This window comes from Hyaena hyaena, unplaced genomic scaffold, assembly GCF_003009895.1.
Source record: "Hyaena hyaena isolate Hyena2069 unplaced genomic scaffold, ASM300989v1 scaffold_140, whole genome shotgun sequence".
NCBI classification, from domain to species: Eukaryota; Metazoa; Chordata; class Mammalia; order Carnivora; family Hyaenidae; genus Hyaena; species Hyaena hyaena.
In genome coordinates this window covers 1922265-1937307 of record NW_024080772.1, presented here as the reverse complement: position 1 = coordinate 1937307, position 15043 = coordinate 1922265, and the positions used below count along the sequence as shown (strand labels likewise).

Sequence of the window (15043 nt, the reverse complement as noted above, 5' to 3'; positions counted from 1 at the left end):
CTCTAGCTACCAATGCTAAAGTCTCAGCTAAGTCTGTCTGTGGCCACAGCAAGCATGCCCTTTGCTCCAGCAGAGCTAGAAGCTACTCTCAGCCTCCAGGGAGCTTTTTACCACCATGGTCCAGTGGGGGCCATATCCAGAATCAACCTGAAACCTTATAATCTCATTTCTGATCTGATCCTCTCCAGGGCACATCCGTCTAACTTTTGGGAAATTGTAAAGGGCAATGGAATAAGAAAGAGTATCCAGAGGTACCTGGATAAAAAACCTCACGCACATACATGTTATTATTACAGAAAATTAACAAGCAACAAAGGACTTCACACTAAAATTTACATTGATCTGGCACTTTTCCCCCGATGTCTCCCATAAAAATGCTTTAAATGCTTGCTGATTTAATGGAAACAGTAAAAATAGTGCTGAATGGTTTATATTTGCTGCAGAATTACTATAAGGTATATTTTAAGAAAAATTTGAAAGTTATGTGTGTTTTTTCCTTTAGGATAAGATTAAGGGGAGAAGGGCAATTGGCTTTTTTGTTTGTTTGTTTTTGTTTGTTTTTTCTGTATTGATCTAGACAAACTCCCACAGGCTTAGTTTCTTGTTTCTAACAAATCTTCACACCTTCACACCCACGTCTGAACACTTGTCAAGAAAGAGTCTTAGCAAAGAGACGTGTAAAGGAATGTCAGCAGCAGGGCCTGAGCCTTGACAATGTTATGTGCACTAATAATAATAGTTGTGTGGCTGAGTTCTACCAGAAAGGGACACATTGGTTGGCTAATATATGTGGTTTCCATCATCCTCTGCTTAACCCATGAGTTTGGCTGTGTTGGCAAGGAGCCTAGTCACAGTCTAAATGACTTTGCCCTCATGACCACTACAGAACACATGGATGACTACATCCTTTATCTTCTGGCCTATGGCCATGTTCACCAGGCCCAGAAATTGGAACAAAGCCTCAAGAAGACAGTTTTTAACCTTAAGAAGCTTAAAAGGGCAGTTTAAGATGGTGTTCCTAAAGACTGTGGAGTCACATTAACATGAGTTTAAAACTCAGCTGGAAGTAGTATATAAAATGTTAACTGTTGTGGTTGCTCTTGTTAATATCCATATTGACTTGGTTCAAGGTTGACCTGCCCTGTAAAGAACATTCATGCATCAGCTGGGACCTCTCCTGGTTAGGCACTCAGATCCCTCCATGTCTCAATTACTACAATTCTCTGATTCCTTCTTTGGGTTCTAGGTACTTGGATAAGAGGTAATTTGATGGCTGCTTCCCATGGCCCTGTTCAGTTAAAGAACAGACCTGTCTGCAAATGGAGAGCCAAGAGCTATGTGGTGATCCAACCTACAAACATCCCTCAACCTCCAAACTTTCCCAGTTCTTAGGTTCTTCCTAACAGGGAAGGTATCATGATGCACCTGATGATAATGAAATGATATGAACTTTTAGATAACCTCAGCTCCACTGCAATATAAATTTTATCCAAGAATGTCAGACCTTGTCTGATTTAACAGAAATGTGTTCATGCATTTGTTCTCTCATTCAACAAATACTGTGTCTGGAGACACAGTGAGGAATGATCTACTACCCTAGCTTTAGGGATGGGTGCATAAGACACAAGGGATCTCCCTCCTATAAAGACAAATGAAAAATATTGACTTCAACCAGCCTAGACCTCTAGTTCTCAGAATACACAGTCTATTTTGTCTTTGCTCATGTGTTCACACCAACCTCTCTGCATTGCCCTTTTCTCATTCCCTGACCCCTCTTCACAACCAGTCGTCAAGTTTTATCTTGATCACCCAGCCTAAGACATCTTTTTGCCCTCTAAGCTTTAATACTACATAATGCCTATGCAGTCATTCACCATAAATTTTGGTGTTTACTTTTACTCTTTCTCACTAGTCTGTAAGTTCCTTGAGTGTAAAGCTAAATCCTAAACCCTTAGGCTTCCCAGAGCACGTAGTACTTTATTTAGTGTACAATAGTGCACCAATAAATATCTGAGAAATAGAACTCAACAAATTCTAACCAAGATCTAAATACAAGGCATCTTTCCACATGTTATAGGAAGATACAAAAGTAAATAAGAGGCTTTTACTCTAAAGTGAGATGAGAGCCCTTTGGAGAGCTCTAAGTAGAGTGTTGACCTCCTATCAGAGTCACTACTATATTTTGTTGTATGGGTATTTCAACATGATTTCTTTGGGCTCTGCTTAACACGTGAAGAATCCATTTAAAAATGAAGATTTTTTTTCTGGTTTATACAAATAAGGTGTCTGCTGTTGATAAACTGCAAATGCTTTTCTCTCTTCCTTTTACCTACATTCCTTTCCCCCTTGAATCTCATAAAGGAGTTGAGATGCTGATAGTTTCATGGACCAGTGCCATTCCATGAAGAAAGCTGTGGTCTTCTATAAAAATAGCTCCCACTATTGAAAGCCCCAAGAAATGTTCCTTCACATACATCCTTCTGACAAATCCTAACAACAGTCCAGTGAGGTAGGCATGATTTCCATCTTAAAAATAAGAAAACTGAAGATCAGAGAAGCTAAATTATTTGCCTAAGGTCCCTAGGCTAAGTTAAGGGTGGAGCTGAGAGCTGACTCTAGGCCTTGCGATAATGCAACAGAAATAAAACCATCTCAGAAAGGCATTTCAGTAAATAGCATGTAGTTTTGGGGCTTGCTTTTGTGATCCAGCCCTCTGTCAACATCATACCTATTAGAATATCATACAGTAGCAAACTAATACACGTTCCTCTGTCTTGTCAACTGCCATCCATAGTCCTCACAGGCTATCAAAAAGTGCCCCTTTGTTCAGGCTGAAAATAACTCTGTGTCTTCATCCTCTTGAGTCATGGCTGCCAACCCTTCAATCTCATCAGCAGCTGCCTCACATCAGATGTACTGACAGTTTCCTTTAAACATGTACAGACTCTTCTGGTGTGGAGTGGTGACTTTGGAGATTCTTGTTTCCATGCGAGAGCTTCTTAGGATTTTTTGTTTTGTGTGTGCATTTTCTGACAATGTATTTTACTGTCTGGCTTGCCTGTTCACCCTTAAAAGCCAGACTGGTGGTTCTTCTAATAATGCAAAGTAGACACTTCCTTTCCTACTTTTGGGATACCAGTGGTATGAAATGGCAAATGAATATACAGACTGATCCATAGGTTCCATTGACTCCTGTTCTTGCGGTCTGGGAGCAATAATATACTTGATTTTAATCTTAGGTATGCAGTAACCAAAAAATGTGACCTTGGGCAAGTCTCTCCATTTCTCTGAGGGGATGGAATGTAGTCTCTTTGCAGATATAAATCTGTAATTCTTTGCCTAATCACTTCTTCCACCTTCTGTAGAATATTATTTGTGTATTGCAGCCTTCAGGGTTTTCATAAAGTGTTTTGTCACTGGGGCTCCTACAAATTGCTAGAGAGGTATAAGCATTAGATCAATAAGGGACCTTGGAGAACTTTTGATCCAATCCTTGCATTCTGCTAGCAAAAAAAAAAAAAAAAAAAAAAAACTAAACTAAAACCCAAGGAGGTACAGGAACTTGTCCTTGCCCATGCAGATCCAAAACCGGATTCCAGGACTCAGCACCTGCTCAGTGGCCTCTGTACATACTATTTCCAGTCTCTGAGTCAGAAATGGACCTTGATATTACAAACCAACTCTCCTGCCTTTTTTTTTTTTTGATAGATTCTAATTCAGTATATTATATACCCCAGTATAATATAGCCACTCGGCAAAAATATGTGGTCAGTTTTTTTTCTCACCAAATTTACACAAAATTGGAGACGCTTTCTCTGGTTGAGAATACATTGATCAGAAAATATGCAAAGTTTCAGGCATTCAGAGTAAAGTGCCTTGTTCAAAGTCATCAGAAACATGAGGGGCAGAGCCAAAACTGGAAGTAAAGAGCTCTAGAGAGACAACTGGAAGATAATGGATGGTGACAGGCTGACCATACGTCTTTCTGGCTTCCCAGAATCCAGATGGACTCCCCACCCTGTCAAGTTGATTGATTGAAGCACCACTATTAAGATAGCCACAAATCCCCAACACATGGACACAGCTGCATGTTTGTCTCTAGGAGGACCTGGGTCAGAACATAACCTTCCCTCCTACAAGCCCAAGTAGAGTTGCCACAGCCAAAGAAGAAAACAGAACCCCAATAAGGGAGTTTCATGACTGCTGGGATATAAGCAGAGAGAATGGAGGCAGACAGAAAAGAGAGCTTGCATTTGCTTTTTCTGGGGTTTCCGCTGTCTCTTAAACAAAGCTGACCCCAGGTACAAACTTGCCCTTTTCTTGTCCCAGCTTCCCTGGTTATAAAATACATGTTTGGCAACTGCCCTGAAAGTTATTAAAGCTGCAGCAGTAAACTATGGGAGGCCAGAGAATTTCAGACAAAAGTTATTGCATCAGTAACTCAGAAACTAATTCCTAAAACTCTTGACACATTTATCCAGAGGGCTAGTGCCAATATAGAAATGGAAATCATTGTCAAGGGCCACAGTGTACCTGGAATTAAAATCCATCATTCCTCACAGCAGAGAGCTATGATTTTGGCAGAATATGAATAGTCATGCATTTCTCCACCATCTTTCCTCAAAAAAAATAAGGTTCTTTCTTTTTCAGAAGAAGAAAAATTCGGCTCTCTTTGTCTCGTTTGTTTTTTTCTTAAGAACCCCATGTTTACATTTCCTTTTCAAATATTTCTTTCTTTGACAGTTCCACATTTAAACCGAAAGGCTTCCTTTACCTTATTCAATTGCACTGGTTTTATTTTGGATAGAAATCCTGCTGGGTACAGTAACAGGGAACAAACTTTACAACAGCAATAATCCCTTCTACAGCATCTATTGTGGGGAAACTTAATACACTTGTATTAAATGGCTGAGGCATTGGCTACAGTGATCTGAATTAACTACAGAAGAGCATAGTTGGAGAACAAAGCTACCTTCTTCACTCAGCAGATTCCCACTGCATGCCCAGCAACATGGCAGGACTGGAGACTCAAAACTGCCATCCAAGAGCACCCCACTGAAAAACCACCAATTGCCTTAGGCAATGACTTCATCACCAAAAGGTAGCAAAGACAGAAAAGATTTGATGGGATCCATTGTTAACAAACAGATGGAGAAACAGGCTTTCTGACTCACTTTTGGAAGACTGACAATATGCTCAGAGTTTTCAGTGTATACACACTTTGACTTGGGTTCTAAGAATTTGTCTTAAAGCAGTTTGACAGAAGTACATGACGTTAGCCTCAGCATGATAATGAAGAGGAAAACTCAGAAGCAATGTACAAATCATTAAAAATGCCATCATTGAACTAATCACGTAGTCTATATTTATCATCTCCTGACGTATCATTGGATGGCAAAGTCCAGTCACAGAGAGTGCATGTAGGATGGCCTTATTTATTCTTTTTCTTTTTAAATGTTTACTTAAATTCTGGTTAGTTAACATACAGTGCAATATTGGTGTAAGAGCTGAATTCAGCAATTTATCATTTACATACAGCAAGATAGTCTTGTTTATATAAAAGCATAGCTAAAAGGCAGCAGAAATGTTGACCCCAGTTATCTCTGGATAATGAGGTTCTGGGTGACTTTTACTTTCCTTTGTCACCTTTTCTGAATGGGTGGGTTTTTATTTTATTTTCAGTTTCTTTTATTTTGAGAGAGAGAGAGAGAGAGAGAGAATCCTCAGCAGGCTCCGCCCTGTCCAGCACAGAGCCCGATGCAGGGCTTGACTTTACAAACTGTGAGATCACAACCTGAGCCAAAATCAAGAGTTGAAAGCTCAACCAACTGAGCCATCCAGGCACCCCTTTAAGTTTTTTATTGTGAGCATCAATTTGGTTTGCAGGAGAAGGGGTGCTTTAAAAATTTTTTTTTAGCAGAAAGCTAATGTTTCTCTAAATTCCTTCGCACTTGTACTGCCCAACCTACCTACAGCCTTATGTAACGGTAGGACAACATGAAACATTGTGAGGAGTTTGATGTATACATAGGTCAAAACTCATCAATTCATATACTTTAATTCACTAAAATATACATATTAAGACATGTAATTTATTGCATGTTAAATATACCTCAATAAAACTATTTTTGAAGGAATTTAAAGGAACATGCAATTTATTGTATGACAAATATACCTTGATAAAACTGCTTTTTATGGGAAAAAATATGAAATAGTCCAGGTAATTTCCATTTGCCATGCAAAATTGTGAACATAACTATATATTTAAAAAAAAAAACCTGAGTCAATGGTGGAAAGTAAATTTGATGTTCCAATCAGTGACAGGAGGCTATTTCAGGAGGTTAATAGCATGAGTGAGGTGTAAAAAATGTTCATTCAGCTTATTCTCTGTTCTCCAGCAGTGTCAGTGTCCTTGATCAGAGACGGCTGTACAGCTCACCATTTGACCTACTTCTGTCTTCTTCTGTTTGCACCTTTTTGTAGAGTTCATGCCAATCTTAGATGCCTTTTACCCCCAAATACATGCTTCGGTGCACTTTAATTTTCCTGCAGTAAATAAATAGCCCATGCTAGCTTCCCTTAAGTAACCATATAGCAAACTCAAGGGTTCTGAGACTTTGGAATCAGAAAAAAAAATCTGAAAAATCTTCTTCCCAGAGATAATTATAAACACATCAATAAGCCTTCACTCTGCTGACAGGGTTTCTTAAGAGCATATATTCTTTTCCTGTAAGATTAACCTACCAAAATGGCCCAAAGGGGTGCCTTTGCTTGAAAGAATATGACAAAAGGAACATCAGTGGCCAGTGCCCATAGCGGGTTTGAGAAGTGGATCTCTGAGTTGGCAGGACAAGAAGAAAACAAAGGTGTGTGTGTGTGTTGATGTCAGAGTCATGGTTCTCAGAGCCCCTGGGGTTGCATCCGTTGGTGCCCACGAAGAACACGGGCCCTGAAATCACTGCAGGTTCAGGAGCTCTGTGCAGGTTAGGCCTACTTCTCATCACTGTTCTCTTCCTCTCTGTTTTCCCACACAACTAGCTGGACAGTGCTTCAGGGAAGAATTGGGCGCCCAGAGAACCCGTTCCGAGTGGCCCTGGAATACATCTCAAGTGGAAACCGAAGCTTGTCTGCAGTGGACTTCTTTGCCCTGAAGAACTGCAGTGAAGGTATCTGAATCTGGCCTTCCCCTCCACTTCTTAGTTGCTTGCTGTCTTAAGTGTGTTGATAGCCTGCCACCATGATTAGCTGTGAATGTGCTTGCTTATATAGTGAAGTCTGTGGTGCCTTGGAGCTGGTTCTGAATAGTACCAAGTGCTCCACTTCCCAGCTGATTGATTTTCAAAGATTGAGTATAACATTATATCTGTTTACCTTAAAACTTCATCAAACAGAATATAGTCTTTGTTAGAGAACATATCAGCTTAACTTCCCTGGCTGCCAAATGCTTTCAACTACATTGTTTTGTGGGGGTTTTTTTGTTTGTTTGGTTGGTTTTTACTGTGGAAAAGTTCAAATGTGTACAAATAAATAGAATAGTACAATGACCCCCATACACCCTCAACCCAATTACAATAGTTATCAATATGATGCCATTTTTGTTTCACCTGTATCTCTCCCCACTCCTCACCCCACCAACTTGATAGTGATTATCATTTCCCCTTTTTTCCCTGAGACAAAACTTATGGCTAAGTATTTTTAATGACTTGACTTCTGCAATTATTTAGGGGAAACTTGGGAAATGGTTTTATATGCAACTTTTGCTTATTTTGTAAATCCCATGAAGGTATGGTCCACTCTGTCATTGAATTCCTTTCGTGTAAGTCACACATTGTGTATTTATTTCAAGATTTATTCCCAAGAAAATGCATCTCTCTCCTAAAGAATGCTTTGTTGTTCCTTTTTTCTCTTTGCCTGTGTTGCCAGGAAACTCTGAACTCAATGCAGTACTCAACCCCAGTAATTATAGCTGTATGTGGTTTTGATAAGTTTATTTCGCCTCCCTCTACAGCTTTTTTGACCTTCTACCTTCTACTTTTCAAGATCACATCTCGTATGTATCGTTTATCAGATATTGCTTCAGGTCTGAATAGTAAACAGGAGGAAATGAATCAATAGATAAATGAGGGTGATTTTTCCTTGATTGTTTAGAAGACATAGCATCATAACTATAAACATCCTTTATTGTTTCCCTCATGTAGAAGGTATAGGAGATGGGTTTGAATCATACAATCTTCAGGAAAAGTTGCTTTCGTTACTGTTATTCTGCTGTGCCTGCCTCTGACCAGAGGTTCACTGGGAAGGGAGATCTCAGGTGTGCCATGGAATCTGTAGTCTAAGCGGCCCAAGAATAAAGTATGGAGAGGAAGGAAGCCTGTAGCACTCCCAGACCTAAGTTCTCAACTGAGACTGTTCATGAACAACCATGAAGGCCCATAACACCCAGCAATCTGTTGCGTACAGAAAACCCCAGCTTTAAACCTTGGGCCTCTTACAGGTGATGTACAAAGGGAACTCCCTTAAGAGACTCCCGACCACCCAGTTTCTTATGCTGTAAGGGCTCTTCATTCACTGCTGGTCTTGTAAGAACCTTCACAAAGTGGTTTTCTTTTTCCTTTAATGAAAACTGGTTTATGTGTGAGAAAAAGAAAAAAACATCATAATGTGATAGATTGAACTTCAGTTCAAGTTGAAAAGGTGGTTAACCTGTGATGTGAGGCAATGTATAAGAAACATGTGGTTTGGGAGAAAGCCAGGAGCTTGTACAAATGTTTCCACATTCACAAACTTGGGGATTTGTGAATGGCTCTGGACACCATCAATCCTCACAGATGTCAAGGGTCTGTGTACTGTCCAAAAGAGGCCATCTGTTGAAGTGGAGCCAGTAAACAGGAATGTGACAGGGAAAAGGTATCAGTTCCCAGAACTGGCCTAATCTCATTTGAGTAATGTCAAGAGAAGGGAATAAGAGGCTACAAAACTCCAAATATCAGGCCCAGCCAAAATACATCTGCAAAAATTCTTTGTACCTCTGAATCAAGGATCTCTCCAAATTTTTCCTCCCTTACCCCTATGACTCCCTTTCACCTGCAAAATTCTTCCTGTGTATCTTATGTTACATTAGCAGTGAGTTTGTTGCAGGGTTTAAAAACCTGTTTCTTGTCTGCTTCTCTACCCTTATGAAACCAAGAAAGTTGACCCCTCTTCATCCAAAAAGTGTGTCTCCTGGAAGGACACTTTCTTGGAGGAGGGAGGAAAGAAGTCTGCTTCTAATTCCCTAGAGAAGGTTGATTGGCCAAGAGACCTCAGAAGGTTCTCAGGTGCCAGCTACCTTCCTTCAGAGGCTTCATGTATAAGAACAGATGGTCTCCATGGAGAAGCAGATGTTCTCTGCACCCCTTCTCTGACTTGGACTCCTGAGACCACCAAGGGGTATGAAGGTACCAGTGTGGATATGTAAAGCACAGAGCAGAGAAAAACAAAGTAATTCTTGTGCCTCCTGAGAACTTCCAATTTTCCCTCCCATGGTAGAATGATTTCAGGTGCACGTCAGTTGGTGTGGACAAGTTGCAGACATAAGAAGCATCCTAAAACCACATTCACATCTTTAAATGAAAGGAGTGATGCACACTCAAAGCCTATTTGATGTAGACACATGTCTATGTTGTCTTAGGTCATTGCTTTGGTTTAGCTCATGAAAGGAAGGAGATAAGGAGAGAGAAGTACTGTCTTTGAGAGAGTGAACAGGGCTAGTGGCATGTTAGCTAGGGTTTTAGATAGGTCTACAGGATACTTGGCCTGTTTTCTGATAGTAACTTGGTCCCCTCCTGATGAGGCACAGACAGAATATGAAAGGAGACACCTCTGTAGAACTCTGCAGCTCTTCCTCGGCCTGCATGGGGAGAAGTGCCATTTTAGTTAGTCTGGAGAAGACTTACAGGGGATGTGGGGACAATTTTCCCCATATAGGAGATGGTACTTATTTGTGGGTGTCATAGATAGAGGCCATACCTCTTTCCTCTCTGAATCCTGAGCTGCCATCACAGTGTGTAACACTTAATAGGTGCTCAGTTAATAAGTAATAAAAGTTTAACATCAACAGAGCACTTACCATGCACGAAGGGAAGTGCTGATCCTTTCACGTGTGTTATCTCATGTGAACTTTACAATAGTGCTGTAAAGCAGGTTCTATTATCATATTTTACAGATGGGGAAACTGAAGCTCACAGAAGTCTCAAAACTTGCCCAGGTCATTCAGTTAGGGAAAGATAGAGCCAAACTCAATCCCAAGTCAGTGTGACCACCATACCAGTGTTTCTGTCCATGCCATTCTACCACCTTTATGGACTGTATAGAGGAGAGGTGTGTATTTATTACCAGAAGATTTAGAATTAGCTTTGACTCATCCCCTTATCCCTACATCCAAATGGCCAATCCCTGGGCTCTAGACTCGTGGCTGCCTTATATCCTATCTGTTGCTATCTAGATGCTACTCTTGTTGTCTCTTGAATGTACCCTTTTGACTTCATTTCCATAGCAATGTACCTTATCTGGGCCTTTGTTACACATTCCTGGGCTTTGGCAGTAGCCAGCTAGTCTCCCTGATACCATGGCCCATCCCTAACACATTGCCCCACCAATCTGCCCAAATTTCCCTTTCTTTGTGGCACTTTCATGATATCTCAGTAACTTATTGCCTCCCACATCAGAAATATGGGGGTGGGGGCGGTTAGAGTGGGCCACCTCAGTTATTCCTGAGTCCAGGAAAGTGATGGGCTGGGGATCACCCAGCTGGTTGGTGGTAGAGCTAGAAGTGACATCAGAGCCATCTTGACTCCAGCTTCAGTATTTTCACCACTGTTTAGTCCTGCCTGAAAAGCCTGAGTGTCTCTGCCTGATTTCCAAGCTTCTTTACAATCTAGCCTCAGTACCTGTCCAGCATTATGCCTTCTGTTCTCCCATACCTCCTGCCCTCTAGTCAGACAGGTTTTCTGTCCACTGCATCAGAAATGGCCGGCTTGGTCCCAGGCCTTCCATTTTGAATGCAGACTCATCATTTAGGATCCAGTGTAGGGCCCAAACCCTCCAGAACATCATTCATAGCTATAGAAATCTTTCTCAGAATGCTTTGCTCTCTACATCTAAATTTAGCAGCTGTTTTACAATCATTTCCCAGTTAGTTATTTTGGGACCGTAACTTGAGGTTTGGGATCTTGTCTTATATTTCTTTTATTTCTCCAGGGAGCATGTAACACAGTGCTAAACACATAGAAAACACTACATAAATATTTGTTGACTGCTTGTTAGTTAATCATTGATAAATGCTTCTCCTGCTTTTATAGCTTTGGGCTATTACCCTTATTTCCAAAAGAGGTAGCAGTGGGTGGAAATTTGTTAGAAGAGGTTTTTCCCTGATGTTAAAAAAAAAATGTTGGTAAATTCGGCAGTAATGGGAAAGATATCAGCCTCCAGATACCCATGCCTGGGCTCCCAGGAAACCCTTCACCCATTCACAAAGACCTTTCTTCAGCAGACAGGCCAAAGCAATAGAATTGTGCTGGACACTCATCAGGACCCCTCATGTTCAGAGGACTCTACAGAAAAAACACATCAGAAGGGGCAGGACTAGCTTCTTGAAATTGATTTGAAAAAACACTGTGCCTTTTAGCAGCTCATAAGAATATATACTATTGCAAACACCACATCACACCTTCTATATGCCAGGCCCTATTCTAAATTTTTTGCATATGTTAACTCATTTAAGCCTTACAATAATATTATTAGGTATGTATTATCATTATCAGCATTTCCATTATATAGATGGGGAAATCAAGGCACAGAGACTTAAGTAATTTACCCCAAGTCTCACAGCTGATATTGGAACAGAGCTCATCTACTCTAGTATCCATGCTTTTAGCTGCTGTATGTTGCTGCTACCTCCTGGAAATCACCCCAGAAAGCATGTATTCTGCCTCCCTGAGCAGTGGAAATTGAATGAACAAACCACCCCAAAGATTTACCTTGAACTTTGACACACTAAATTATTGACCATCCCAATGTGATTTCTTTTTTTGTTTGTTTTTTGTTTTTTGTTTTTTTTAATTTTATTTGTTAATAGTTTATTGTCAAGTTGGTTTCCATATAACACCCAGTGCTCATCCCCACAAGTGCCCTCCTCCATGCCCATCACCCCCCTCACCCTCCCCCCGCACCCCCAGCAGTCCTCAGTTTGTTTCTACCTTTACCTCATCATTTTCAAGCTCTCAGTTTTTCTAAGAATCTACTTTATTTTTTTTAATACTTTTATTTATTTCTAGGAGAGAGAGAGAGAGTGAGCAGGGGAGGGTCAGAGAGAGAGGGAGTTACAGACTGAAACAGGCTCCAGGCTCCGAGCTGGCAGTCAGCACAGAGCCCGACGCGGGGCTCGAACCCACGAACCGCGAGATCATGACCTAAGCGAAAGTCGGACGCTTAACCGACTAAGCCACCCAGGCGCCCCTCTAAGAATCTACTTTAGAACTTCCCTCTCCCTGCCTAGGTTGGTCAGAGGTAGTTTAGGTGTACCACTGCCCACTGGCCAACAGTGGACACCCCATCCATGAAGCTGAAGGAGCTACAGATGGCACCTGTGTGAGCCTAAATACATCTTATTTCCAGTCCCTGTGGCTCCTGGTGTCTTTCATGAACCTACAAGAATCACACCTGAGGTTTCCTGGGTCAGAACCACATTCAGCTCATGAACAGATTTCTCAACAAGAAGCACTCTTGGTTCCTTGCCCCGCTGAGACACTTTCATACACAGTACTTTCTCTCCTATCTGCCCAGCAGAGAGGATGTCATAATCCTCATGTTACCAATGAGGGGTTATTTCATTCATACTACTAACTTCTGTAGTGCAGGAAGGGGGAGGAATCCAGTGTCAAAAGTAGTCCCACCACCATGGATACCTTAGAACACATGTCCCAAAAGACTTGGGGATGCACAGATATCTTAACCTCTCTGGGCCTAAAATGATGGCATTTAAACTGGATCTATGGTCTTCAAACACTTTTTAGAGGCTGAACCCTAATTCAAATAAAGTTTTATATAGACATCCAGTGTATAAAGTTACACAAGCAAAGCTTCCCTAGGAAAAGTGATCATTGGGGAACCCAGAACCCACCTGCTTCCTAGCCTTCGACACCCACTCCCCCACCATCACCATTGAGTTTCATAAAATTTATTTTGAGAACCACTGGGCATTCTTATTTTCAACTCTCCTATTAATTCCAGGTTTTTGATCTTATGATTCTGTGCTTACATAAAACATGAGAGCCAAAAGTTGTTACATTAACTGTACCTTCCTTAAACAATTAAGACTGAGCACAAGGCTGCTATATTTCAGGCTATTGCCCATTTACACAAGGCAAGTTCTTGCCCACTGAGTCCTGGCTTTGAGATGCTAAATATGGAGCTAGTATGAATGTTTCCAGTAAAAAACAAAAATGTGTGGCATCTCCCAGCCCTGTCCCTTCTCTCTCCTCCTACTCCACCAAAGACAATGATGGCCAGGCAAGGATGTCCTCTTTAGGCCAAGAGGGGACAAGAGGAAATGAAAGAAGCTGAGCAAATGGATTCTAATCTTGGCCAGCCATGTGGAACCAATCAATCTCTGGAGTAGGCTCCAAAATCCAGCTGGATAAAATGAAGGATAACCTCATGGGTTTCTGGCAGCCTGGCCCAGACGGGGCATTTTCTGTTCCAACAGCAAGCAACACCCCAGCAGGATCCTCAGTCCGTGCTTGTAAAATGGTGATTACTGTGGCGCCGTCCTTAGGCTGCTAGCAGAAAACTCTCTGTGGCAGAATCATCCATCTCTCCATCCACGGACTTGCCCATTCCTTCGACATTTACTGAGCACATGCTAGACTGAAAGCTCAGTGACACTGATAGAAACTTGCTTCTGTCTGAGGACTGTGTTTTGATTTCTACTTTGCACAAACTGCGCCCCCCCCGCCAGGGCATCCCTGACTTCCATTTAATTCGCACCAGAAGTATTGAATAAGTGCTCCACTTGTAGAGGTGTCCTCCTCTACACTGGTTCCCATGTGTCTTGCTCAGGAATACCACAGAATGAGCACTGAACCAACAATCAGGGGATCAAAGTCCCCTTTCCACCTCTTATTTGCCATACCAAAGCCAGCTCTTCAGTCAGGAGAGTTATTAAAGGTCTCTATCAGAACTGGCACATTGATTTTTTATTTAAAATAGGAATAACAGGGGCGCCTGGGTGGCTTAGTCGGTTAAGCGTCCGACTTTCACTTAGGTCATGATCTCGCGGTTCGTGGGTTCGAGCCCCACGTCGGGCTCTGTGCTGACTGCCAGCTCAGAGACTGGAGCCTGTTTCAGTCTGTCACTCCCTCTCTCTCTGACCCTCCCCTGCTCACACTGTCTCTCTCTCTCTCCTAGAAATAAATAAAACATAAAAAAAATAAAATAAAATAAAATAGGAATAACAATATGTCAGTGGTTGTCCCCAAACTGCCCTTAATCGTGAGGGCCAGATGAGAAGATGGCTGTAGAGAGGCACTGTAGATGATGCCCTGAGCTAGATGGCTGTGGAGACTCAGATGATGCCCTGAGCAACCTGACCTCTCTGCAGCTCACAAGGTGCTCCCTCGCTGCTGCTCAGTTTCTTATGAAGAGAGTGCTGGTCACAGAAGCAAATTGGCTCTTCTGATGCCTCCTGCAAAATTATGGGATGCTAACAATAACCAAATGCCAAGCAGGTGTTGAGAGCCACAGCACTGCCAACCTGACATGGGCACCGAAGTGGCAGCCACCCAAGCTGGTCACTTCAGGGGACTGAGTCAACTGTGAAGTAGAGGGATGTATTGCTTGGAAATGAAAGCCAAGGAGAAATAGCAGCCACAGCCACCTCCATTAGTTCTTATTGCGCCCTCCATGTGAAGGGTGAAGCCCACTTACAAAACATTCTCCTTCTTAACTGCCTGTTTCTAAAGTTTCCCACCTATAACTTGCCTATGGATTGTACCGTATTTACAAG

At 41.8% G+C, this 15043-nt stretch overlaps 1 protein-coding gene across 1 annotated transcript in view; it reads left to right on the top strand.

The window, feature by feature from the left end:
• Nucleotides 1–15043, top strand: part of ALK (ALK receptor tyrosine kinase) — a 671693-nt gene that overhangs the window by 479024 nt on the left and 177626 nt on the right. Inside the window, exon 5 of the mRNA XM_039238463.1 lies at nucleotides 7039–7166. Within this exon, the coding sequence (XP_039094394.1) occupies nucleotides 7039–7166 (128 nt within the window). The remainder of the gene's footprint in view (nucleotides 1–7038; nucleotides 7167–15043) is intronic.